Source organism: Phocoena sinus, chromosome 10, assembly GCF_008692025.1.
Source record: "Phocoena sinus isolate mPhoSin1 chromosome 10, mPhoSin1.pri, whole genome shotgun sequence".
NCBI lineage: Eukaryota > Metazoa > Chordata > Mammalia > Artiodactyla > Phocoenidae > Phocoena > Phocoena sinus.
In genome coordinates, this window is record NC_045772.1 from 23,108,591 (window position 1) to 23,136,457 (window position 27,867).

The 27,867-nt window shown below is 36.0% G+C and overlaps 1 protein-coding gene across 4 annotated transcripts; it reads right to left on the bottom strand.

The window, feature by feature from the left end:
- On the bottom strand, positions 1-27,518 carry TMPO (thymopoietin). 4 transcript variants are annotated; one of them, XM_032645041.1, is made up of 9 exons: positions 26,866-27,433; positions 20,856-20,982; positions 18,451-18,609; positions 12,955-13,052; positions 4,860-4,979; positions 4,665-4,760; positions 4,139-4,249; positions 3,040-3,128; positions 1-2,256 (listed from the first exon to the last, which is right to left on the bottom strand). In XM_032645041.1, exons 1-9 carry the CDS (start codon positions 27,142-27,144, stop codon positions 1,971-1,973), a joined length of 1,365 nt encoding a protein of 454 aa, XP_032500932.1. In that variant the 5' UTR covers positions 27,145-27,433; the 3' UTR covers positions 1-1,970. The 4 variants fall into 4 exon arrangements, with proteins under 4 accessions (XP_032500932.1, XP_032500934.1, XP_032500933.1 ...); XM_032645043.1 differs by lacking the exons at positions 4,665-4,760; positions 4,860-4,979 and having other exon boundaries at positions 26,866-27,432; XM_032645042.1 differs by lacking the exons at positions 4,139-4,249; positions 4,665-4,760; positions 4,860-4,979 and having other exon boundaries at positions 26,866-27,518.
- Between the last annotated feature and the right edge of the window lie 349 nt (positions 27,519-27,867).

Here is a 27,867-nt window from a genome sequence, read left to right on the forward strand (position 1 = left end):
TAGAAGTTAATTACTTTTTTATTATTGAATTAAATTGTAAAGTCTACATCTACAATTTTAATCAGGAAGAAATGCTTTGCATTTACATCAAGGACACATTTATTCTAGTGGAAGAAAACAGACAAAGACAAAAGACCAAGTACACATTTAAAAAATTAAAAAAAGACTATGCGTTTTACCTGGTCCTACTTTGCTATTTTGGACCATACCTCTCCTATTAGAAAATTGATCTCACGTACATATTAAGTCTGATTTATCTTCCCACATTTCTGAACATTAAATGCAGTTTCTCACAATTTCTAATTATAAACAAAAGATTGAAAGCAATATGGGAATCAAAGTTTAAAAACAAAAAAAGTAAAAGTAGACTGCTATCACTGTATAGAGGCAACGCTGAATAAAATGTGCTCCCTCTGTGGCTCATCTCAAAACACTTACTTGGAGAGGCAAGCATTTCTGATCTAGGAGTAAGTTTCCCACTGCCTTTGCAGAGACGAGACCTACGAATATTTCTGGTCAACTGCAAAGTGAAAAATGTCTACAAAATACCTAAAAGCTAAATATCAGACTATGGCTGATGCAAATCAAACTTGTGTGTTGGTCTAAATATACATCTTCAGCTTTTCCTTTTTAAAAAGTATCTTTTTTATTTCAGAAGATATTTTAAAAAAACTTACATTTTTAATGTGCTTTACTGTCAATGACTGTAAAGTTGAAACTCACATGATTGAATCAAAATTTTTGTTTTACTTGATTCTACTGAAATTTCAATTACCTACTACTTTACCGAACAAAGTTATACGAGGTAAGTTTTAGCTAAAAAAAAAATTAATCAACCACAAAGATAAAGTTAAACATTTCAAAAGTAAACAAAAATCATAATGCCCGCCTCAATTTCAGAGTTTAAAAATTTATGTATTAACTATTGTGTATCCAAGGAAAGTTTATTATGTAGTTTAAAAGCACATACTTTTTGCTTTTAAAAGCACATACTTTCAAATCAAATTAAGTTGGGAAATATGGGGCAAAAAAAAACTTGGCAAAATGCATTTTTGGTAACAGAAAATAATTCAATAATGAATCCAAATGGAACCTAAGACTGGTGTTTAAAATTTCTAACTTCTAAACGCACACACACACCTATTTATCTAAAAAATATTTTGGTAACGGATTGATAGAATAAATGTTTTGCTTTAAATAAAAAGTACAAGTTTCCAATTATAGCCTTATAGCTAGCTAAATAGTCTTTAAAAACATGTACAGCCAGCTAACAGTTCTCTAAAACATGTGTAAGTTGCACTGATAGATCCCTGCTAAAAATCAACTGCATTTAAAATGGGGTCTTACCGAAGTAGGACATTCACAATACTAGATATCTTTTAAAAGTGAGTACAATAGGGCTACAACAATAACATTATTACTATTAATAAAAGTTACAGAAGAGATTATCACTGTACTTTTCCCCATAAACACCATCAAACTTTGTTGCAGTCACCAAAACTACAATCTCAAGTTACTTTTTCTCTTACCGAATTTCACGTTTCACATGTCTCTAGTTTTTATTCAGCAGAGAATTCTTAAAATCTTTTCTGTAAGAATTCAAAGTATTTAAATGTGTAGCTTCACATTATACTACCACGTTTTGCCCTTGTTTCCCAAATACACAAAAACAATATACATTTTTTCTCAAAAAAGAAATAAGATGTCCACATTAAAAAAATAAAGCCTACAAAAAAGTTCCAGAGCTAAAAAAGATTATTCATATGGCACGAAGTGATCTCCTACTAGTCCGAAGTCCAAAACATTGAATGAAGTCCATTTATATATATCTTGCTTGCTTTTCAATGGAATACTACGTTTACTGAGGTGAAATCACATTTTTTTTTGTTCTTGAGTCAAGTGTACACAAATTTTTTTAATACAGTTATTAAAAATAGGAGACCAAGCTGAATGTGCCAAAGAGATATCATTCAGTTGACTTTTTTAGAGTCATTAGAAAGAAACTTATAGAATGGATTTCCTTGGTTGGTTTCCATAGCTTGATAGACCAAAAACAAAAAAAAGGCTACGACAACGAAGAGCAAAATTTTTATCCACATGGGAATGGAGCGTCCCTTTTTTGTCTTTTCTGACTTTACATCTGCCAAGGGAAGATACTTAGGAATATATTTAGACGAAAAAGATTCCTCCATCCTGAAATCACTGAGTTCTAATGGCCGGCCGGCAGCCCCTTTGATTGGTCTGCGGCAACTAGCACTGTTGGGAGTAAAAGGAGGAAGAGAAAAACTATTAGATAAAGTCATAACTTAAATAACATAAAATGACATTATTACTCCTAATTCCAAACACATTCCTTGAGGTAACAGTAGAAAATTGTCATATAATATCAACAGTGAGATCAGTCAACCTATTTAAAAACTTCTATACATTTTTCATTTAAAGAGTTAGATTTGTATCTTTTATTACAAAATAATATTCAGAGTATTATAAATATTCACTAAATTTGCCCTCTTAACGGTTTTTCAAGCTAATATATTTAGGGGATAAGAGGAAAAAAATAAGGTAGTTTGGTTGTGATTCCTTCAGCCAGGAAACAATTCAACAGATATCTAAAAGCAGTCTTTTCAATTAGAAAAGAGAGACTCTCAGGAATAAAACTGATTTCCTTCTTACCAGGTTTCAGTTTAGATTTAAAAATAAGAATTAAATAGTAGGTAAATGATTTATTTACAACCTTTCAGCTTAACAAAGTTAATTTTGAAACTGACTCAACTTTCAAGAATATGAACTAGTTAGTGCTTAGAAGAATTAAAGTGCTCCCAAAAAGAACAGTTTACTTATGAGAGCAGAGGTACAGTAATTTTGTGAAGAATTAAAAATTAGAATTCATTTATGTATGTATATATAAAATAATTATGTTGTACACCCTAAATATATAGTTTAATGTGCCAATACACCTCAATAAAGGTGGGAACAAATAAATAAATAAAAATGCCTTAATTGAATACACTATATAATTGTTTCAGTGTATCTGAATACCTAATTCCTGTTGGTGTAGCTGCTTCAAAGGGAAACATTTCCTTAAGAATATCCCTTTCTACTCTTCTTTCCTCTGTTTTTTCTCCCACCTAATAAGAAACAAACAAACAAAAAAACAACCAGAAGTTAAAATTTAGTGTAAATATGCAATAATTAGAACATAATTTTAAACAGAAGCTTTGGAGAACAGAATGCACTTAAATCTATCCAACTTTTACAACTGCCATTTCTGAATTCATTATTGCTTAATTATCCATACATTTCCACGGCTCTCTTCAAATTTCCTCAGTGTGAAGATATGTTCATGTTGTAATGGGGGGCACACATTCAAGTAAGTTAAAAACAAAAAGTAAAATTTCAGTAGAGCTAATATGGCAGTGTAAGTTCCCTCCAACGCTTTTCATTGACATTAAAAGTACATTGTTTCTTCCTCTTAATTTTGTAATAAAATAAATGATCAAATATAGAAGATATCAAATTAAGATGGATCTTTTAACAAATTTTAGTATATGCTTTTAACTAGAGAGTCAATCCAATCTTCCTAATTTAAGAAACATAAAATAATTTTTTAAACAACCTGATTGCTTTGCTAAATTACCTTTATGCCCAGATCAAAATAATCTTTGATAAAGAATCATTAAAATTATAATGTATCCATGCAGTTAGTACTTTAAAGCTTAATTTTACAGGAGTTAATCAATTCAAGTATAATACAAAGTCACTTTAAAGTCCCATTATTTGACCTTTCAATGAAAGGTATAAGTATAGCTTCCCCCACAGCCCAAGTAACACTTTCCACTCACGTCCATTTTAACAAAGAGAACATATTACAAGCAGCACACAAATGAGCACTCCCTTGAAAACTGGAACTTAAAGAGGCACACAGTAGTAGCAAGAGGAGAGTATTAGCATGTCATATGATATTACTTTCCATTGTCACTAATAAAGTATGTCTTTAAGATAATATATGCACATAAATAGACACACACACCCCCACCCAACAAAGAAAGCTCTGCTCCCTCCCACTCCAAAAAACAAATATAAATATTTCTTCATTAAAAGATCAATGATAGCATCGATCTAAATTTTATTCATTTACTTCAGCTCTTGTCAATGGTTTCTTTGGTGTTCTTCTGGGTATGTCTGAGAATTCAGTGATTGGCAGAATAGGAGCTGCATGCTTGAAATTTCCAGTCACCCTATTGACAACCTGCCAAGATTCAAATTATTCAGACTCAGAATTATCCAAACATAACAAAGACACGTTAAAAGAAAAAATGATAGTCGATTTCTCTAATATTTGAAACTTTCCCTTAATAAAAATTTAGGCATAAGAACCTAGAAATACATTAGTGTTTCATATGTGAAGGAAGCCTTATTATTCTTTAAACATGTTAGCAAAAAAGTATCCTTATAACACTAAGTATTCTTGCACAATGAATTATATATATTTTAAAGTGGCTACACTGAAAACTTCTAAAATTCAGAATTATATGGGGAAAATGAGTTTAAAATATGTTTAAAAACATGTGTTTGAGGTTTGCCAAAATTCGCCACCTCCCCAATTCTAAGTAAAGGATAATTGACAAAGAATACCACTTGTATAGTTTATGAAACATATTTACTAAAGTTTCGTTGCTTGAAGCCATTATAGTTTCAGCTATGGGAGTACTCTCTGAAATTATTGCACCATCTATACGAAAATGTTCTGAAGTTTCCACCTGTTAGTTTGAAAACAAAACAAAAACAATAAATATAAAATAACCACTAAAACCCTACCAATCTGAGAACCCCATTCTAAGCAATAAGCCTTGCATCACCCTTTTCCTCGGAGTTCTTCTCGACCCTCTTGTAGATTCCCTAGTTAATGCCTGCAGAGGTCCGCCTTTTGACGATCCACTTGTCCATTCAGTCTCAGTTACTCCAGCTTGAGAATAGCTCTATTCAAGCATCAACACATTAAAAAGTCATATTCTAATATCAAACACCTTAATAATGATGGCCATATTAGCATATTGAGAATCCATGAAAAGTTTCCAAATGCCAGCATTTGAAAATAATGCTATGCCCTCAAAATACTTCAAATGTATTGACTGAATAGATATGTAGGCATAAGAAAACACTTAAAATATGGTAAAATACATTAGAGTCCAACTATAGGAGCTCACATTATTATGATAAAAGTGAGAGGGGAAAAAAGACATCAATTTATCACTGGCTCCTTTTGTGACTTGCTGTTTACTATCTGGCTCCAGTATCATAGCTGCATCTCTAGCTGTCTAAACAAAAAGGCAGGCTGATCATGACTTGTAAGATAGTCATTTGTTATATATAACAAGTCAGTTTCCTTTTAAAACAAAATACAAATTTTATAATTGTTAGCACAGATTAAACATTATTCTTGTCGTGCAGTTAGGACTATTTAAATAGAATCAGTTTCAATAATCTATACACAACTATCTGACTTAAAAGTTCCCAGGTGTCAAACTCATCTTAGAAACAGGTAATAAAATTGAGCAGCCAAGAAAAACTTGATGGTCATCTTTTTTTGTGAACAGGCAAGCCTAAAATGTCACTGCCAGGACTCAGTGCCACTCACTCCTCACTACTGAAAAAAAAGAAAAAATGGTAATAGGGATAGACCACTGTCCATTTCCAGTACCAGATTTATTTCTCCTTGGAAAAGTCGATTGATTTTTCCTCATTGAAAAAATAATTTAGCAGTCCTCACATAACTATCTGAAAAGCACTAGACTAGTGCTTCTACCTGAAGCTTTTGTTAACATGCATATTCTGATCCAGTAGCTCCAGGGTGAGGCCTGAGATTCTACATTCCAAGGATCAAGTTATTCAACTTTTGAAACTTTTATTACCAGATGATTCTTTTAAATTCTTTTAACTAGAGGACATCCATCAATGATTAGTTATACTAGAATATGCTTATACTATCACTTTTGCTTTCAAGCTAATATTTTATGTAGATAACTGATGTTTTTATATCTAAGTTAGTGTCTATTAATTTTAAAGATAGATCTATTTTACTCTTATCTCGGGACAAGAGCAGTCATCCAATAAGTACACTTATTTGGCTGGAAGCATTACTACCAAAACACCACAAGATACAGACATAGTTTCATACATCTGGTTTTGTATTTATCTATATTTGGAACGGACTTTATAAGAGTTTCCCCTTTGACTCACAATCTGAATCTCTGGGTTTCTTTTCCAGCTATCAATTAGGAAAAATGTGCTGAATGCAAACATTGTTAGTCAAAAGACAAATTTGTAAACAAATTACGCACACATATAATAGATGCTTATTAATAGTTAAATTCCTGATTATTTGAGTAGAAGGGAACACTAGTTTTAATCTTAAATTCTCAATTCCGGTGGCACAGTATCATCTGGGAAGCTTTTAAAAAATACCAAGTGCCCCAACCCCACCCTAGACCAATTAAGTCAGAATCTCTTCTAGACCGGCCTGGGCTTAATTAAATTTTGTAGCTCCTGAAAGGATTCTAAGTGCAGCCAGGGTTGAGAATAATGTAACTGACTTATGATGTATCTCAAAGCCAAGTATTTTTTTTCAAACTACTTCCAACAACTGCTTCCTCTTTAATAATCAATTGCTCAATGCCAATAAAAATAATGAGAGTATTTAAAAAATATTCTAGTTTGATAGTCTACCTGGTATTATCAATGTATACTCAGTATTTAAAAACTCCTCAAAGAATTAAAAAGAACATTACTTTAAAGGGCTAATAAAGTTATCAGTTATGCAACTAATACAATATAAAGCCTAGATATTTGACCTATGTCCATGAAAGTAAGGAGGGGGGAAGAAGAGACATACTTTTCCCTTAAAATTGGTTATCTACCAAATTCCAGGACTTTCCATTTGTTATGTTTTATTCTGAATAAATAACTGAAATAATCTCATCAAAAATGTTACCAAACATCTATTGAAACTATTACACTTAATACCAAAAAAAAAGTTTACATTTTTATTAGTTATCTTTGAAATTAAAGGCGAAGTTCCATTTTAAATTTTCTCCCATGGAAGAAAACACAAGAAATTCATTGGTTGCCTGTGGAAATAGCTGGGAACAGGGGTAGGATGGACACTTTTCACTATAAATCATTTATGCTTTCTTTTGCTCAGGTTTATTAAATTCTTTGGTTGAGGACTGTCAACCAATTTTATTAGTTCTTGCCTATCATCTAATTTAGAATTAATCATCTGCACAGAAAACTATCTTTCATACAACCAGAAAAGATACCTTGAAGACTGAAAAAAAATTTTTCTACCAGAATCCACTATGCAACAAGTGACTTTGAGAAGAAAATATAAATAAAAAACATAATTACAATTCAGTGTTGTAACTACTTAGAGTAAGATGGACCAAGCAATTATTGACTGAAAAGAAAAACTCATTGCTACATAAAATTAGTAATGCGACTGCTATATGCTCTGCGGCCAAAATAAGGACTGTAGTGTCATCTATTTTCAGCAAGATGTTCTACAGAAAGTCCTCAATTTATCATGGAGACAACAGGAGGAAGAAAGAAAAAAACCCTATCAGGTAAAAAGTTATTCAGAAGACATCAGGCAGTTGAGGCACATGAGAATGCAGGAGCTGGGTTATTAAAGGAGGCTATAAATCTCATTCAGTAAAAATATAAGCTTTAACTAGGTTATAAAAAAATAATCAAGATAATTAAAAGCCACCTTACTTTAATGAACTATTAATTTAAGTAAAACATGGCCAATATGGTTATTCATATTAACTTTTATTTTTTAAAAAAACAGCATCATATTCGTCTATTAGAGAAAGGTACTCCCATACATTACTTGTGGGAATGCGAAATGCTTCAACTCTTACACAGGGCAATTTGCTAACATCTAGCAAAATTACCCAGCAATTCCACTTCTAGATTTCCTGAAGATAAACTGGCTAAAACATGAAACACATGTAAAAAGGCTGTTCACTGGTGTACCTTTGCATTATTCAGAATAGCACATAACTGAATAATCAATAACAAAAAATCAAAATATCCATGAAAAAGAAAGTGGCTGAATAAATTACAGTAAATCCATAAAATGCAATACCATGCAGTGGTATAAAGCAATGAGGAAGCAATGAGGAAGAAGGCTATACTATATCTTGACATGATCTCAGGATAAGTGTTTAGATTAAAAACAGAAAAATAGAGATGTGCAATGTAGGCTGTCTTTCATATATGGAGGGGAGCATAAATAAATATATAAATCTATTATTTACTTATATTTTCAAACAGAAACAAAATATAAACCGAAACTTAATAAAAATAGTAACCTATGGATAGAAGGAACAAAGATAGAAGCCAGATTTCTGACTCTTCTTTTGCCCAAATAAAGCCACATATATATTCTCAAAACTTAAAAAATAAATATGAAAGAAAAAAATTCTTTCAAGTGACTTTAAGCACAGTATTTTGATTTTATATCCTTAACATAAGAAAAACTGCCCCCCCATCTGAAAATACAATTAGCAGCTTTACTATTAGTAGTAATGCTGTTATTTAAAAACATATATAAAATTACATAAGAAACAATATTATTTTAAGAACCAAGATACTCAGCATAAGAGAAAAGTGATACAAGTGTAACACCTAGAAATTAGCCTGCATTCATAAATTTGAGGAATTCATGACCTATCTTCTCTTTCTAAAAAGTAAGTACTCCTAGCTTTACCTACTGAAAAAGCCTAGAACAATGACAACCCAGTAGGAATGAACACCCTAGCATCCAGGCTGTAGGTAGCTTCCAAATAATACTTTCTATTAAAAGGATAAGGGGTTCTTTAGAAAAATGAATGACTTGATAAGAGGCAGGAAATATACAGCCCAGGACTTCTTATTGTGCCAGCAAACAAGAAAGTATCAAAGACAAATGGGGTCACTAAAAGGATACAGGAATCAACTCAGTAATTCCCAGTGGCTAAAGATGGTACAACTTGAATGTGAAAAAAGAATAATGACTGCAATTGATCATAAATCAAATATATAAAAACCACAGTAGTAAAAAGATATTATTGATCGTTTTTCAAAATGACTAAAGCACTTTAACTTGACAACTGGCAAATAAAAGGCATGTAAGCGTTTATCCTGGCTTTCCTATATGAATTTTATTTCAAGGTAACTAGGCAATTCACAAGGGAAAGTTCTTTATAAAAGAATTCCAGTTACAGATGTAAAGGAATCAGAGAATTCCTAGATCCATTATTTCATTTGAAGTAATGAAATAATGGATCTAGGAAATAATCATAATGGCTGTCATAACCATTAAATGAAAGGGCGATGTGGAACTTTATAACGGATGAATCAGGCTTTCAACGCCTGAACCTATTACTAATTAATTTTAGCATCATCAAAAGGACATCATGTGTCTCTGGAATGATGCAATGTGAAGGCCACAACGCCATTTGTGAAGTATTCTTGTCAAAGTAACTGAACTCAAATCTAACCAACCCCTTAGATCTGTGCTGTACAAAATGATAGCTACTAGCCACGTGTAGTTATTTAAATTTAAATAACATAAAATCAAAATTTTAGTTTCTCAGCCATACAAGTCACATTCCAAGTATTAAGTGGCTACTTAATGAACAGCAGATATACAACAATTTCATCATCACAGAAAGGTCTATTGCACAGCCCCACTATAGTTCTAACTCCCAGTCTACAGGAAATCCAGGGTATGAAAGAGCAAATTAAACGACCCTTGAAGAAGCAATCTGCCAAATCCACAATGTGAGAAATATTATAGAGAACTAACCTGGTTTCTTCACCAAATAAACGGAGGGATGGAAAACTGTTTTAGTGGAAATAGCTACAGACTTAAAAGACAAAACAAGGGTTCCCAGGTGGCACAGTGGTTAAGAATTCGCCTGCCAATGCAGTGGACACAGGTTCAAGCCCTAGTCCGGGAAGATCCCACATGCCGCAGAGCAACTAAGCCCGTGAGCCACAACTACTGAGCCCAAGGGCCACAACTACTGAAGCCTGTGCACTCTAGGGCCCACGTGCCGCAACTACTGAGCCTGCATGCTCCAACTACTGAAGCCCGTGTGTCTAGAGCCCATGCTCCACAACAAGAGAAGCCACCGCGATGAGAAGCCTGTGCATCGCAATGAAGAGTAGCCCCCACTCGCCACCAACTAGAGAAAGCCCACATGCAGCAATGACGACTCAATGCAGCTAAAATTAATTTATTAATTAAAAAAAGACAAAACAAAATCAAAAACACCAAATGATATGTGGAGTTTGTATGGAACCTGATTTGAATAATTCAATCATAAAAGAGACATTTCTGAAACTGGAGGTTATTGTATGGAGAATGTATAAAGCTTTGAACACGGATATGAAAGATTTTACACACACACACAATGCCACTATCACTCCAAATAAAATTAATAATTCTTTCATATCTAACATATATATCTAATATATATAAATAAAACACAGCTCCAGGGCTTCCCTGGTGGCGTGGTGGTTGGGAGTCCACCTGCTGATGCAGGGGACACGGGTTTGTGCCCCGGTCCGGGAGGATCCCACATGCTGCGGAGCGGCTGGGCCTGTGAGCCATGGCTGCTGAGTCTGTGCGTCCAGAGCCTGTGCAAAAAAAACAAAAACCCCAAAAAACCCCAAAAAACAAAAAAAAAACCCAAAAAACAAAAATCAGCTCCAATCTTTTAGAGATATATACTGAAATTTTAATGTGTGAAATGAGATGATGGCAGAGATTTGTTTTAATATACTTCAGCAACAAACAACAAAACCAAAGGAATTAAAAACGCCGCAGGGTGCAGGTGAAGCTAAAATAAAACTGGTAGAACGTTGACAGCTGTTGAGGTTCTGTGACTGAAGGGTCAGTAAACTCTTCCCTTTACTCTTCCATATGATTTAAATTTTGTGGGACTTCCTTGGTGGTCCAGTGGTTAAGAATCCACCTGAATGCAGGGGCCACAGGTTTGAGCCCTAGTCTGTCTGGAAAGATCCCACATGCCACGGAGCAACTAAGCCCGTGCGCCACAACTACTGAGCCTGCGCTCTAGAGCCCACGAGCCACAACTACTGAAGCCCGTGCGCCCAGAGCCCATGCTCCGCAACAAGAGAAGCCACCACGATGAGAAGCCCGTGCACCGCAACGAAGAGTAGCCCCCGCTCGCTGAAACTAGAGAAAGCCTGTGGGCAGCAATGAAGACCTAATAAAGCCAAAAATAAATAAATTTATTTAAAAAAAAAAAGGAACCTGCCTTCCAACGCAGGGGACATGGGTTCAATTCCTGGTCAGGGAACTAAGATCCCAAATGCCACACGCCACAACTAGAGAAGAAGCCCGCACGCCGCCAAGAAGAGCCAGTGCAGCCAAAATTAAAAAAAAAAAAAAATTTGTATAATAAGGCCGTTGTCTAATCCTGCCTCTCATCTCCTAAATCTACTCTCTCCTTTGACTATTTATCCTGTCCCTCAGTTTAGATTCCTCAGGTCAAACAATTACACCTTAAACCATATTTAAAACCATCTTCCCACCCTCCTTTTAACCTCTTATCTGACAAGTCAATGCATTCTTGCTAGCACTATACCATCTTGCCTACATAAACTGGACCAAGATTCTCCATGTCTGTCCATTTCAGTGTCCTTCACCAGATTTTCCTAGTTTCTCTTGCTCTGTTATTTCCTTATTCTTCGGTGTGCCCCTGCAGCTCTTTCCTGACAACAACAGATAAAAAGACAACAAAATATTTATTCCAGTCTTTGGTTCAATATTAAACCAAATCTTCTTTCATTCGAAGCTCTATACATTCTCCATACAGTCACCAAGCTCATTTCTAACAAATAGTTCTGAAATTCAACTTAACTACATCAAACTAAGAAAGACACATGGCTTAAGAAATCAAGAATACGTCCACTGATGATGTGTGACTTTAAAATGACAAAGAGAAAATGGAAAAGATAAATAGCCAACTAGACAAATCTTCTAGCTGGGCAGAAAAAGGGTAAGGAAAATGATTCTAGGGATAGCTGACTTGTAAATCGTCAGCCAAATCAATGCTTGATTAGTCAATGATTTGTTCGCTGTAAACTGAGTTCATTATTCCTGTGCTTATTTTCCCCTTAGTTTCCTACATTTTCCTTTTGGAAAACTACATTTTGCCTCACCCATAAAAAGGTGAATTTTTGTCTAGAATAAGGAAAGAAAACAGTGTGGTCTTAGGATCAGACTAGCTTCAGAGTTGAGGGAAAAGCCACAGAATTATTATAAGACAGGCAAAAATAAAAGCAAAGTCAAAAATCTAGAGACAAAGATACAAATATAAAACCATTCCCAGGGGCTTCCCTGGTGGCGCAGTGGTTGAGAGTCCGCCTGCCAATGCAGGGGACACGGGTTCGTGCCCCGGTCTGGGAGGATACCACGTGCCGCGGAGCGGCTGGGCCCGTGAGCCATGGCCGCTGGGCCTGCGCGTCCGGAGCCTGTGCTCCGCAGCGGGAGAGGCCACAACAGTGAGAGGCCCGCATACCGCAAAAAAAAAAAAAAAAAAACCATTCCTGTTTTTTATTATATCAGAATTGCTTAGGTATTTCCACCTTTTAAAATATGTCTCTTAAAAAGCAGTATGACTGGCTCTGAACTATGCTTAGCATAGAGTCAAACACAAATGAGACATTTATTAAACACTTGCTTTTGCAGTAAACACAGGCTACACTACTGACAAAACACACGAAGTTTAGATTTCTAGTGCCATTTAATGAATGCTTTATCGAGTGTGCTGGATTTTGGGTGTCAACTATGAACTAAAGGCAGGGACACAGGCACATCAGTGTTGTCAGAAGATTACTTATACCTGAATACAGCGACCATAAAGCTAAAGATACCTGATTGTGCTCAACTCTTCTTTGCTTGAGTGTTACCGGAGTCTTTGCTCTGCCCTTTAGTGGTTCTCTCTTCTCAAGCTTGAGCTCTATTTTAGAGTCTGGAAATAACATCGGAGAAATCATTACTCTCTGAGACACACAATAAACTACAATGTCATCCTAACATTACTCTGGAACCCTGGTTTTTTGGCACACTGATACATAAAATAAGTCTGTAGATTAGTACTACCTCAACAGACCCAAACTTGTTAACTGCAATTTCTGTCTTTAAAAACTTTTCTTTTCCATTTTTATTTCATTCCATTTTTGTTTATCTCCCCCACTCCTTAATATGATCACCACTTCTTCCTGTTTATTCTTTCTTTTTTCTGGGACTAATAGCCTGAAACAAAGTAAAAACCCATGGAGGCTTTTCACTGAAAACAATTAGCAAGTGGGAAAAGTACATTAGAATACATAGTTGTTACCATTCTTTTGTCCATACAGTGCATTTTTACTACATAAACAAAGGTTAGTTATTAAATTAAAATTTAGAATATGGAAGGGAAAAAGCCATAGAGAATTTTAAGACTGAAAAAACTTGTATGGTATCAAGCCGCTAATAAGTACAATGACGTTTATACATAAGTGCATTTTAGAAGTCTGTCCTTTTTTGATGTGACTATAAAAACCCTGGGTACAATTGAAGAGGTATGGAAGAAACTTGTTCACAGAAAAGTACAACCAACCACAGGTCACTTCTCCTCAGCCTCCCCCATAATAAAGTACCATTTCTTTGAAGAGAAGCTAGTGCATGTATATTATAGCAAATCACCATGACAGTTATTACCATAACAACTCAAATACGTATATCTTTTATCATAGGCTTCAATATCCCATTCTCCTAGTTTTGATTTTATCACCATTTGAAGGGCCAGACTTTTCAAGAGACTTGACAAAAATTTTAGTTAGCTTCTACATTTTTGTGGCCATTTATCATAGTATAGCAAAATTAATGTCAGTTGTCACTTCTAAAACTTCTATTACCAAAAAGTTACTTTCTTATGAGACAGGAATGGAGTCAACTCTTAAACAAAAGCTTAGTTTTGCATGAATTCAATGCAGTTGTGCTAAAAAGTAGTCAAGATAGTTACGTGTCTTGCTAAATATCTAGCCTAGTACCAGTCAGTCCAGTCTACTTGCAAGTTTCCCAAAAATAAACAGTGATTTTTTTACCATGTTAGTTCGAATAGTTCCATCTTTATTTAGGATTAAGGTATCAACTCCATCCCCCACTTCCCAGTAATTCTATTAATGGCTCTATTATCTATGGGACAATCTTTAGCATTATAAAGTCTTACGTTAACTCAGAACCTAAGAATCAGAAAGCAAAAAGAACCCAACAGTAGTTGAGCAGAAATTGATTAAACAAATAAGATATCTGGTTACAGAATAATTCCTCTTACAAACTTAAATTCCAATAGCCAATAAAAACATGGTCCTCATCAACTATACTTCAATTAGAAAAAAAAAAAGACACCCCAAAACCATTGTCCTCAAATAGGGAAAAAAAAAAACCCAAACATTTAATAATAATTTGAATATGTTCAGCTAAACCATTGGAATGTCAAGTGAGTTTCAGTGATGAAATGGAAAAGGGATGTTGTTCATCCACAAGTATCTAACTTGTTGCAACTCTAAGAATAAAACACACATACAACATGTTTGTGGAGACCACACAAAACTGTTCAAATTTAACAACTTTATTGAATTTGCAAAAGCATTCTACAGTAATACATTAAAAAAAAAATCACATAGTACTTAGTAGGTACATGTATACATGTACATTTCAGAAGACAAATAACAAATAGAATTACTCCCAGAAAGCTGCAAAGATGGATAGGTTAGTCTAAGAATATAGTAATGGCTGTAAGTCCCAAAGGACTATATTTTGTTTATAATTAATACTACTATTTTCCATAAAAATACAAAGAAATTCAATTATCAAGTGCCTCTACAGTTAGACTCTCTCATCTTACAATCATAGAAATGAAAACAGAGAATAATATATTGCTTTATATAGACACATAGAAACTGGGATATAGTAGGATTTCTTATGACTTAAAAAAAATAACTTAAATTTGCTTTTAGAATTTAGCTTAGATTAAGCCTAATCATACACGAATTACAACATACCTTAAAAGTGTTACTTATAAAAAAAAAGTCCCATCTTTCCTAATTCACCTGACTATAGTTTTACAGTGATGGTGAGAATGCACTATCCCAGAATACTATGGTCTAGAGCAGTATTTCTCAAAGTGTAGTCCACCAACTGCTTGCTACCAGTCCATGAAAAAACGAGGCATTTGCGCCAGAATGTAAATCAGCGCACTGTCTTTCCTCTACCAATAAAGTTTTACCACAAAAATAAAACCTGTCATTCATCTAGATTCAAATTCTGGTACACGCTTATCTTATCTGTGGATCAGTAACAGTTTGTAGACTGGCACTTTGAGTTGCACTGATTTGGACTATTACAAACGATACTGTAGATATCAGTAAAAAACAACACAAGTGAGAAAATAAGAGAAAATATGTAGACAAGTTCTGGAAAGTAATAAAATATTTAGTAATATTTAAAACCATGGAGACTCAACTTATAATCTAGTTAATGGAATTTTCTTAGTTTTGAAGAGTTGTAAAATCTTAAAATAGGAAAGACTGAACTATTTGAGAAAAAAATGCTATCTAGAAAAGCTTTAAACTGTTAGTATCAGGCTTTCTTTCTGTGCAACTAAAAAAAAAAGGCAGATATATGTAGGCAATTACTTTTATACTGCAATTTAATTGGTAGAAGTTTGACACTTTGAAATTAGCCTATTCTGGAGACTAAAAAGACCTTAGAAAATTCTGGCATAAAAGTACTTTAAATTCCTAGAAAAGCTGCCAAGTTCCCCATATCAAAGATAAGATAGATGTCTTTATTCTTAATTTTATTAGCGTTTTTTTCCACTCTTTTTAATTACTTTGAATACTTCTCTTCCAAATAATGTTCCGCCTTTAAAGGGGGTAACAGCCAGCTTATTCTTAGAAGCTGGATTAATTTTGCAATCTTTTAGCCAGAGATACCGGCGACCTAAAGTGGAAGATCCCATGGTATAAGCAGCCATTTTTATTTCATCAAAGGCAGCTTCACAAAGAAATGAGGCCGCATCATATGTTTTGCTTAGCATCCCAAGTGCCTGGTGCACGTGACTAGGATCTGAGCTAAGAATTTGTGCAGCCTGACTAATGTCTGCCTGCATAGCCCGAACTACAAAGGCAGTATGGGTTGCAATCTGCAATGCTGATGCTGCAGCTTCATACGTTCCACAAAGTGCTAAGTCCAACTGTTTATCACAGGACTCAGGGGAAGCTGCCTGAATACCTGCTGGTGGAGTGGCTTCAGAAATAAACCCTAGGATTTCATCATCTACTTTTGGAACTGATAATATCCGTGTTGCCTCTCTGGAAGAAATTGGATACTTGCATGCCAATGAAGGCAGCTGCCTGCCGATTTGCTGCCACTCCTCTTCAATTACTTTTAAAATAGATTCATGGAAGGGAAAAGATAGTTCGGGGGCATCTATTTTATCATGCTGTGATTGCTTAGACATTTCTATGCCTAAGGTAGTCAGTGAGTGAGAGACAACGGTTTTTGCAGAAGAAGACATCAGTTCGGATCCAGGTATATTTTGAAATGCCACAGAGGAACCTGAATCCTTTTCTTCTACTGACTTTTCACTGAGTCTAGGTAATTTTCGTGGAGGAGACAGGGATTCTGTTTCTCGAAAATTAGGTGCATCAATTCTCTTCCATATATTTTCTACATCCAGTGGGGGTGTAGAGCTAGAAGTCCCAGGCAAACTACCTACTCCACCCTGGACCAACAGAGAACTGACGTAATCTCTGATTGCCTTAGCCAGTGGTGGAGAAATTACTTGTGATCTCTCAGACTCTTCTAGTGCTCTCCTTTCACTGGAGAGAACTGACTGATCTGAAACATGGGACCTCTCAGTACATAATGGTTGAATTCCACTTTTCTCTCCACAGTAAATATTTTCTACTATGTCTTTATAGCAAGTACTGGTGGTTTCTTTAATCAGTGAAGGAGAAGCTGCAGCAGAGACCAACATGGCAGCGAGTTCATGCTGAGGAGATGTCGAAGAACTTTTCTCTAAACATCTATCATGGCTAGACTTGGAGGAAACAAACAAATTCCCTCCAGAAGCTAACTTCTGCATCTGTTCCCTGCCAGGCAAGGCTGTGGCAATAAGAGGTTCCCTAGGTGGGTCTCCCTTAGAAGAATGTACTTTCTTAGCTGCCTGTTGTTCAGTCCTGCCCAAAGGAGGACGGGTGGAGATTTCAGGAAAAGAAATACCCTGAAAAAATCCACCAGAGGGAGTAGTTGGAAGTTCAGAAAAAGGAAAAAAATCCCTAGTGGACTTCACTTTCTTGTGTTCTTTCTTCTTTCCTGTAGAGGCAAAAGAGGCAGGAAGTTTAAGCATTACTTGTGTTTAAGCTGATTCTATTCTTTGCCTCTTTGCTAATAACATAGTGCTGTTGAAGGAACATTCTGAACAACCAATTTGACAGACTGTGCCCTGGCAGGCAATGTTTATGGAGATATAAACAATTTGAGTCATTAAATAGTCATGAAATTAACAAACAAGTCATATGAATTAAAAATTTATAAGTGTCAAGTTGTTCTTAAAATAAATTTTAAAAGGTCGTTTATTTCATGTACTACTCGAAAAATATTTATATACCATGGCCAAATTTTCTTAAAATAGTCTACTAAAAACATGTCAAAATATTTACTATAAAGTTTTCTTGAAATCAGATCTTCCAGCAAAAACTATAAATTTAAATGCTTATCAATATGAGAACAGAGAAAACATGCCGTATGTAAATACTACTGCTACATATCAATTACGAGAAATAAATCAGACACATGTAATAAATCAGTAAGAGATCTTAATATAACAGAGTAAAGAAAAGCAAGTGATAAGATTTAGCATATCACTTACACAAATTTTTTTTCAAGTATAAGATAATACCATGTATTAGGCAGATGCATATGAAAAAGTATTTAAAATCAGGCTGGAAAGATAATCATCAAATTAATGATAGTGGTTGCTTCTCTGGAGATGATACTTAGAAAGGGATAACTGGGGAAACTTTGTCTCTACTTGTAATACTTTTCTCTTAGAAAGATGAAATTTGCAGCAAAAAAGATAAAGAGTGATTTTATGTGACAAAAAATTAGACATTTCTACTTTTCTGTTTCTTAGAATTCTCAACAAAAGGTATTTAAATCAAATTACTTGGAGGACTACTCTAATGATATGAACAAAATTTACATATATCTTGGTAATATTTAAAATTTTATCTTCTTCATGGTTACTGTATCTTATGAGTCTGAAAAAAATTTGATTTTTTGATTATATACTTTATTAACATCATATAAAATTTTACCTTCTTCATTGTCACTGTATCTGTCAGAGTCATTACTTCCATTCTGTCTTGTATTTTCCACTGAAGAAGAAATTGCCGGCAGAGGAGTAGAAGATCTAGATTCTGTTCCTTGTTCCCTCAGTTTCAACAGCTTTTTCTCATATAGCTTCCTGGTTGTTCCTGTATTAAGGCAGAATTTGCTTTATTACTTGTATTGTCTTATTTAAGATCCAGCTCAGACATTAGCTTTAGAAACATTAAAGTGTTACTTTTCACTGTTTCCTTTTCTAAACTTAAATGCTTAAAAATACTACATAATGGATTCTTTTCTAAAATAGGTGCTTTTCTGGGATGTTAATAAATGATTATAACAATGGTTTTCTGGTTTGTTTTTTTTTGTAGAATGAAATACATAATAGATTGATTTAAGTCTTACTATGGATTACCTATTGAAGAGCCATGTATGACTGAGTATCTCTGACTGAAAAGTTTTGAACTTTGTGTAATTTCTCTAGTACTAAGTAATAGTACTTGCCTTTGTAGAAAAATTGTGTTTATAAACAGAGTGTACTCCTCTGAATTATTATGATTAAAATCCCACAACTCTAAGAGACTAATATGCCTATAAAGGCCATTTAGTTATGGGAAAAGTCCTAAAAGTCACATTTTTAAAAACTAAGTATCTCTCACACCTAGCACTGAGTAAATTTAAGATGTTAAATCATATTTCAATATACTGCTGCAGTAAAAAAGACCTTTTACGGAAAATGTGTGTTACAAAAAGAAATGATTTGCCAATTAGATAGCAAAGTAAAATTGATTATAAAATTTAGTAACATATTTCAATGACAATTTAAAACTAAAAATAGCTTTTACTTTCTGTTTTACACTAGCTATATGTCTTTCCCTGATTTCTATAAGATGAATAAAATGATAAACATATATTTTTTAGAAACAATACATATCTCAGTATGTTACATAAGTAGTCTTAAGATGAACAGCTGGGGAGGGGGAAATAAGGAGACGCTGGCCTTAAAATTTCAGTTACACAAGATGAATAAGTTCTAGAAATCTAAGTAGAGCTTGGGCTACAGTTAACAACACTGTATTACATCCTTGAATTTTGCTGGGAAGGTAGATCTTAAGTGCTCTCACCACACATACATGCATAAAAGGAAACTCTGAAGTGATGGATATGTTAATTAGCTTGATTATGGTGATCATTTCACAATGTACATGTATATTAAAACAGCAAGTTGTACACCTTAAATGTACAACGTTTGTTTGTCAATTATACCTTAATAAAGCTGGGGAAAAAATAAACAACTGGTATATCAACATGTAATTTAATGTATGTTAATACACAATACACAGTCTTCAGCACTTCCCTTTTGTAATTTTAAATGAAAAATATAAAAAGGGTATCAAATGTCTGTTGGTAATTATACTAATAGGCTTATTATCATCTCTTGGGAAGCCGTACATTAAATAAGACAAAAGAAAGTCAATATTCTAAATTCTTATTTGCAACTACACCTATAGGTAAAAAACAACCCCCAAATCTACAGTATTCAAAAATTTACAGGGACTTCCTTGGTGGTCCAGTGGTTAAGCATCCGCCTTCCAATGCAGGGGACGTGGGTTCAATCCCTGAGCAGGGAAGTAAGATTCCATACACTGTGGGGCAACTAAGCCCACGTGCCACAACTAGCGAGAAGCCCATGTGCTGCAACGAAAGCCCGTATGCCACAACGAAGATCCCACGTGCTGCAACTAAGACCTGATGCAGTCAATTAAAAAAAAATTTTTTTTTTTACACAGCTTAGAAGATCAAATAGAACTTTCTCATCTTGAGGTTATTGCCAAGACCCTCCAAAATTAAGGCACAATCAGCCTTGCAAACTCACTGACTTAACAGTAACCAAATGATGAAAATCCAGGGTATTTACTTTTAAGTTTTCCTTTTCGGTTTGTTCTTTAGTTTTCAGTTTGTTCCTGAATTCCAATCAAGACAAGACTTTTTAATAGGTACTTTTAATGATAACTGAAGTGGGTACTATGCTGGGAATTGAATAACTTGAGTTCTTTTAAGAAGTCTGTAACTAACTTACTGATTTGGATTAATTTGGCCAGCTATGTTACCTCAGATTTTCCTCAATTGTCATATAAGACCCATGTCTCATCAAGTAGTATGACAATGGGCACAATATGAAACAATCTCAACAGAGGTAATCTTGGGGATTAATTAGTTCAATTCTCTCATTTTATTTCCCTCATTTGTATAGTTAGGGAAACTAAGGTCCTGGTCATATAAATGATTAATGACAGACTGGTCCTTAGAACGAAAACTCTACCTGCTAGACAAGAGGGGAAAACAGTGTGGGGTACTGCTTCATAAAAAGATATTTGAAATTTTATCAGCTTACCCACAATAGGACCAGGGTTCACTCCATATTTCACAAGCTGATCCAGAAGGTCTTCATTAGAGAGCTCAGTTACATCTAGATCATCTTTATCTTCTAGTCTGGGTTTATCAGTTTTCTTTGTGGCTTTCTGTAAACGAAGTCCAGTTGTCATTTCCACATGAATTTTTAAATGTTCATTTATTGACACTATATAAATAACACTGCATATAATAAATACGCAAATTTACCTCCAAGTTGACTTATAGTAGAGCTTAGCAATTTGATTAAATTAAAAGCAACTTATTATTCAAAAGTATTTTCTAAGTTCAGCTGTAATTATACAAACCTAATAAGCCAAGCAAGTAACTCAAATTTTAGATATTACTGTTAAAATAGTCAATTTTGGTTAACTATCTAAAGAGGTGACGGCATCAAAAATTCAAAAGAGCAAAAAGTCTGAGTCTAAACATTTTCATCCAGATAACTGTAAATACAATTTACTACTGGTTTTTCTATAATCCTTGAAAGTTTAAATTAATCCAGGAAAGTTTAAGATTTTACCATAAAGGTTAATACATGTTATATATAAAAATGATTTATTTTAAACAAGCATATCAAAATTTAAGAAGCCCAAATGAATTCTTCTTGTAATACAGTGACTTTAAAAGCCAGTTTTTGACTCATGAAGGAAGTCAGACTCTATGGCTACATATCACCTCTGACATGGCTTTGTTGCCACACATAGTCTATATGACCATTTCACTAAGACTAGCTGAAAAGCGTGGAACAAGCTTTGAGAAAAATTTTAAAGGCAGTTTTTAAAATAATTTAAGCAATGGCATTCTTTATTGGAAAAACTATATAAACTTCCAAGGTTAAACAGGGTAAGGGAGCAAAAGTATGGTTAGCTTTTAGAGTTGTGGCAAATAGCTTTACAAATGTCTCAGTAATCCCAGTAACCATCAGAGGACAATATAAACGGCTGTTTAAATAATGGCCACAAACATCAAAGTCAACGTAGGCCCAAATTACTGTTTAAGGCAGAAGAGTCAATACTGCATCCTAGAAATATTTTATGGAAAATAGCAAAAATCATAAAGCTGTATGGGCTGTTTACTTTCCAGTGATGCTGAGGGGGAAAGAAAAATCAGGCATTATTTGTCATGTACTAGAATTTGTTTCTCAACCAAATAAAAATGTGAAATACTTCATATAAAGAACATAATAGGAACAATGTCAACTCATGAGAAATCTTCAATACAATTTTTTAAATGTCTGTGAAAAGTTACCAAGGGTACTTTCAGAAGGCTTTAATATTGTACCAATCTAGGATCATTAAGTTCAAATCTTAAGCAACTCACACCTTGATGTCAAAATAGCTGCCTAGAGTCTAAGAGTTCTATATATCAAATCCTTGAATTCTTTAGAAAAGACTTCTTTTTTTTTTTTTTAATCAAAGAGACCTAATCCTGTGACCTACTTGAATATTCCAAAAGTGTGGACAGGTTGGGAAGAAAAAGCCCATTGTGTAACATAAATACTTTAAACAAAAAAAAGCAGTCAGGTACAGATTACTTGTAGAAAAAAATCCCTCTAACCATAAGAACGTTCAAATCCTACTCCTATAACCAAACACCCAGGAATTTCAACTTCCTGAAGCAGCGTGAGGTTTTCAAGAAATAATCTGTCTTTGGCACTAACTACATTCTGCTTTTTATTAGTTATCTGTACATATGTTTTACCTTCTCCAGATGGTAAACTCCTTGAACAATAGTCCTTAAGTCTGGCTTGTTATCAAAACCTCAAAACTTTAGGAAAAGTTGCCCCTATTTTAAAAAGTCTTACGCCATTCTGAGTCCTAATATTGGGCCTAACAATCTGTATTTTGATGTACAGCTCAGGTGATATTAGATGTAGCATTTAAGAGGGTAACACAAAGCAGGAGCACTGTCATATTGTATCCCAAGCAGCTAAATTAAAGAGTGCCTGACATAGGAATAGGTACCTGATACATGTTTTGTTGAATGAATGAATCAAAGTGCCATCTGGTGAGGGGGAAATTAGCCACTTATTTTAAAAAACCAATTTCTTATTAAGAAAAAACAAAGACTTAGCATATCCAAGCAGGAAACCAACTCCCTCACATTTTCTTAAAACATATTGAAACTCTACAGCTGTACAAGGAAATTTTAAGTAAAGGCCAATAAACTGGCATAAGGTAAGTCAAATAGAGCAGGTGCTCATAATGGGCCACCTGAGTTTTATTTTTACGAAGAAAAGCTCCAGAAAAGTAATGCCATTCTACGAAATATCAAATTTAATAAGAATAAAAATTGGGAGTATACATATTTATCAAGCCAGCAGTTTCAACCAGGAAGAAGGAGTCATTAGTTGTAATGATTTCTGCCTCCAGAGAGCTTTGTTCGTTTAAGCAAATCATGTAATCTCTTAGTTTCCTTCGGTCAAAATACCAAGTACCAGCTACGTGCCAGGCACTGTTCTCCAGTTTCTTCCCAACTACCAGATGATCTCTAATTTCTTTTTCAACTTTAAAATCCAAAAGTTCTGTGATATCACCTATGAACCACTCTTATTTAAATCTCAACCATTAGTAGCAAAGATGCTGAAGTATAACTAATTATTACTACAGAACAGATTCTATTGAGCATTTATATACCAAATTGTGTTCTAAGTGCCTTATATGTATTAACTTATTGAATCCTAAAAATCCTATGCGATAGATACTAATATCCCCATTTTACAAGAGAGGAAACAAGTCCAAAGTTGTTCAGGTAACTCAGGCAATCTGCATACCCAGTTATATGGTAACATTTGAGCAGACTTTACGTGTACATCACTTTCACAAACTTACCTCATCCACTTCTGAATACATTATGGTAGCACTGTATTGTTCTGGCATTAAATAAAAACAACAAAGTTCAGAAATCACATATTGTAATAGCTAACATACGCTGTAGTTGCTGAGCACTAGACATCTTCACAAATGCAACCTCAAGTAATCCTCTAAGTTGCTATTAGATTATTCCTATTTCAGATGAAAACTGAGCATCTGATAGGCAATGCTTTTTGTTCGAGGTCACCTGAATAAGGGCAGAACTGGAATTTGAATCTATAATTCTGATTCAGAAGTCTGTATACTTAACACCTTAGTGTAGAATATAGTGGTCAATTTATGATTTAACTTTTACTACCTAACACACTCTTTACTGTTCTGTTCCATGTCATTAAATATTTCCTGTTAAGAATTCATAATTCATCAGATCAGACCATTCAAGAATGCTATGCTCCAATGGATTCCAAACAGCTACACTGCTTTGCACCCTGAACGAAAAGGCAGACCATCAACTCTGTATGTAAATGTTTATTTTTGTGTTGACAATGCTGATAATTTCATCACTGGAAAATACTGGTTACCATCAAGATGCATAAAAAGCATAGAAATAAGAAAACTAAAAACTAAAACCAAATTTTGAACATGCAAATATTTTGTCCTATCACACCAAGTGTACCTGACCATGGCAATGGCTGAAATGAAACAATTTCTCCTTTAGTTAAAAATACTCTTCATAAACCCATGTTTAAATCGAAGGTATATGCTATGTCTTTGGCCAAATCCATGTTAATGTTTGTTTTAAAATGTTAAAAATTCACCATTTAAAAAAATCTGCCTTATCTGAAACTGTCAAACATAATTTGGCTTTCTCCTAGAGCATAAATATTCTTTAAGAAATGTGACTCTATATTGTTATTACACATAGGGCTAACAATGACTAGAACATAAAACACTGTACATATAAAAGGAGAATAATTTTATATACCAATTATTATAAATGGTCTAAGGTTGTCTTCTTATAAATTCAATATATTTTTTTCCTATGCCTGATAAAAAAAATTTATCAGACTCCTTAGTTAAATTAGGACTCATTTTTACTTAATGTGCTTTAAAGAGGAAAGTGACGTTAGTGACCAACTACCACTATTAGCTTTTTCAAGTTGTTGACACCACTGCACCCAGCCCAGGGTACACATTTTTGAGTTTTAAATACACAAGGTAGAAAAAACTTAAAGCTGTCTTTGACACAGTTGATATCTATATGGATTCAAACATTGAGATACATGCTACTGGACATAGGAGGTTCTCTTAAAAAATTAACTATGGTGGTTGGCAGGTCTGCAGAAATCAAACTCCTGCAGTTAAGAGCGCATGATAGGAACTCAAAAATGTTGGATAATTGAACTGAAATTTAAAAATTTTACATTCAGGTCTTCTTACACCCCAACGAATACAGGGTAGATCGGGACATACCCTCTTTGAAAAAGTTGAAGGAAAAACATCAAAACCGAGACAGTTGTTTCTGTCGACAGTGAATCATCATCAAAATAAGAATGAATAATCCTATCATAAACATACAACCAAATACTTCCACAGCTCAAGAATGATACATTTGCGCAGGAGACCAACATAAGGTTCCATAGAAGACTTAAAAAATAAAGTGTGCTGATTTAAATGGAAGATATTTCATTTTCAACCAAATTTTTACTAATAGTTTGAATATTACTTTCGTTTTCAGAGGGGTTGGGGAGAAACAGGTAAGGGGTATACTTTATTTCAAAAATAAATTTCTTCTTATGAAGTACAGTGGCTTTCTTCAAATTCAAAAACAAGACATGAGAAACAAGAAGGTGCGATTGATCTTTTACTTATCAAACCAATATTTATTTGGCACTACTATGTGCCATGCATCGATTTAAGACATAAGGTTTTCAATTTCTCTAAAGCCCAGGCTAAGATTTAATTAAATCTACATGTGTCTATTATATCTTTCCTTCATTGCCATCTGGGTAGTCCAGAAAATACACTGGATAAATTTTTTAAAACTAAAGTTAAGATAACTTTGAAAGAAGCAGTCATTTAGAGTTATACTAGTAATCAGTACAACTCTAAACTCCACTTTCAATGTTTTACAAAGCATTGCACTTTACACCAGTCACTAGTTTTAACTACATTCTATTATGATTTGTAGCCTGATAACCAGGCTGATTCATACTAATAGCACATAAAACCCCAGAGAACAAAACCCAACTATCCTCAAACGAAATATGCATTTGCTGGAGCCAATCTGAGTTTACCCGGGATTAGATATCCCAAATTGCAACAATGACAGAGCAGAATGTCATGAAATAAACATTTCTCCTGATTCCGAAGCTTCTCCTTTTTTCATGCAAATACACCAAAAGGAAAAACAACCCCCCAAACCCCTAAAACCCAAGCCCTAAGTAACTAGAATTTTTAAATATTTGAGCGTCTATGACAACCACTCAAGGGTGTATTTTAAAATGCTCGTTTAATTTAGAGTAACGCTGCCCCGCCAAAAGACGGCCTGCTGCTGGAAAGGTGTAACACAAACAAGAAAAACATAAACCGTTCAAAAAGCCCTCCATATGCAAAAAACATAAAAAGGCGGGAATTTCTTTATTTCAAATTTTGGTTAGGTATCAGTATGTCACAAATTGCCCTCCAGGGGGCGCTCTGAGACCCGGTTACTAGTCATTTCTGTTAATAAAGCGGGAAAACGCTCAAACGTAACCTGTAGCCGTTTCGAACTGACACTCCTTAGGGCTTTCGAAAAGGGCAGGGAAGTCCCTGTTCAGCTGCCCACCTCCAGCGGCCGGGCGTCCAGGGACACAAAGCTGCCTGCGCGCGCCCATCACCCGCGCGCAACCCGAGAACAAACACCAACTTCACACCCCCGACACACCGCGACTAAAACGCGCGCCCCGCGGCCTTAACTTCGGGGATCTCCTCTCCGACGCCCTTCCCTCTCAGAGCCCGAGAGCCCGCGGCGAAGGAGCCGAGCCCGGCGTCCGCAGACCCAGAGGCCGGCCCCCCGGGCGGGTGGGGGAATAGCCCCACCGCCGAGGAGGCCCGAGGGAGGGCTGCGCGCGCGCGAGGTGGGGGGGCGCCCACCGCTAAACGCCTGCCTTTGTGGCCCCGGCCGTGCGTCCTTACCCTGCCGACGGCGGCGCGGCTGCGGCCCGCGGCGCCGGCCCCGGAGCCCAGGACCGGGGTAGGTTCGCGCTCTTCGTCGCTGGAAAAGTCCGGGGGCCCCCTGCTGTTGGCGCCGGCTGCGAGCGGCGGCCGGTTGCGCGCCGTGAGGTGCTGCAGGTAGAGCTGCACGTACACGTCTTTGCGCTGCTCCCCGGCCGGGAGCGTCACATTGTTGGCGACCAACTCACTCTTCAACTTCTCTTTCGTCAGGACCGAGGGGTCTTCAAGGAACTCCGGCATCTCGGCGGCGGCGAATCCCCTTCCCCGCAGCCGTTGCACCCGCCGCTCACGCCGGCGCGCTCGCTCCTTGCCCGGGGGGGGGGGGGGGCCGCGCTACCGCCTCCGAGTCTCACAGCTCTCGGCCGGGACCTGCGCCACGGAGCACAGCGGAAACTCGCGCACACAAAGCCAAGCCAACGCCGGACACAAAAGCCCCTGCAGAACAAGCGGGGCCCAGTGCAGCCAAGCCAGGAGTCCGCACCAACCCCAGCGCACACCCCACGGCCAAGGGAGAGCAGCCTCTTCGCCCACGCCCCAAGAACGGGTGCCGCCATTGGCCCGCGGCCGTAGGAAGCGCGGCGGTGATTGGCGGGACGCCTCGCGCGGGTTCCATTAGCCGCGGCGCTCTGCTAGAGGTGGTGGAAACGCAGTTTAAAAGCCGCTTGGGCGGGAGCTCCATCGCGCGGCTCGTTTCTGTTTCCCATTTCCTCATCCTTCCTCTTAGGATGGCGATAAGAGGCAAGTCGTACTGCTTTTTGTGCGCCGTTTCCTCTCCTTGCCCCTCTGGCGAAGCAGCTTTTCTCTCCGGGGTCGGTCGCCGGCGAATGGGCCGGATTTCACGGCAGCTGCGAGGATCCGGGTCTGGGCCTTTCTCAATACCGGGACACTGGTTCACCGAAGAATAGCCGCAGCCTTTCCTCTCCAAAAGCTAGCCCTGAAGGGAAAGAAAAGGAGTGAGGCGTT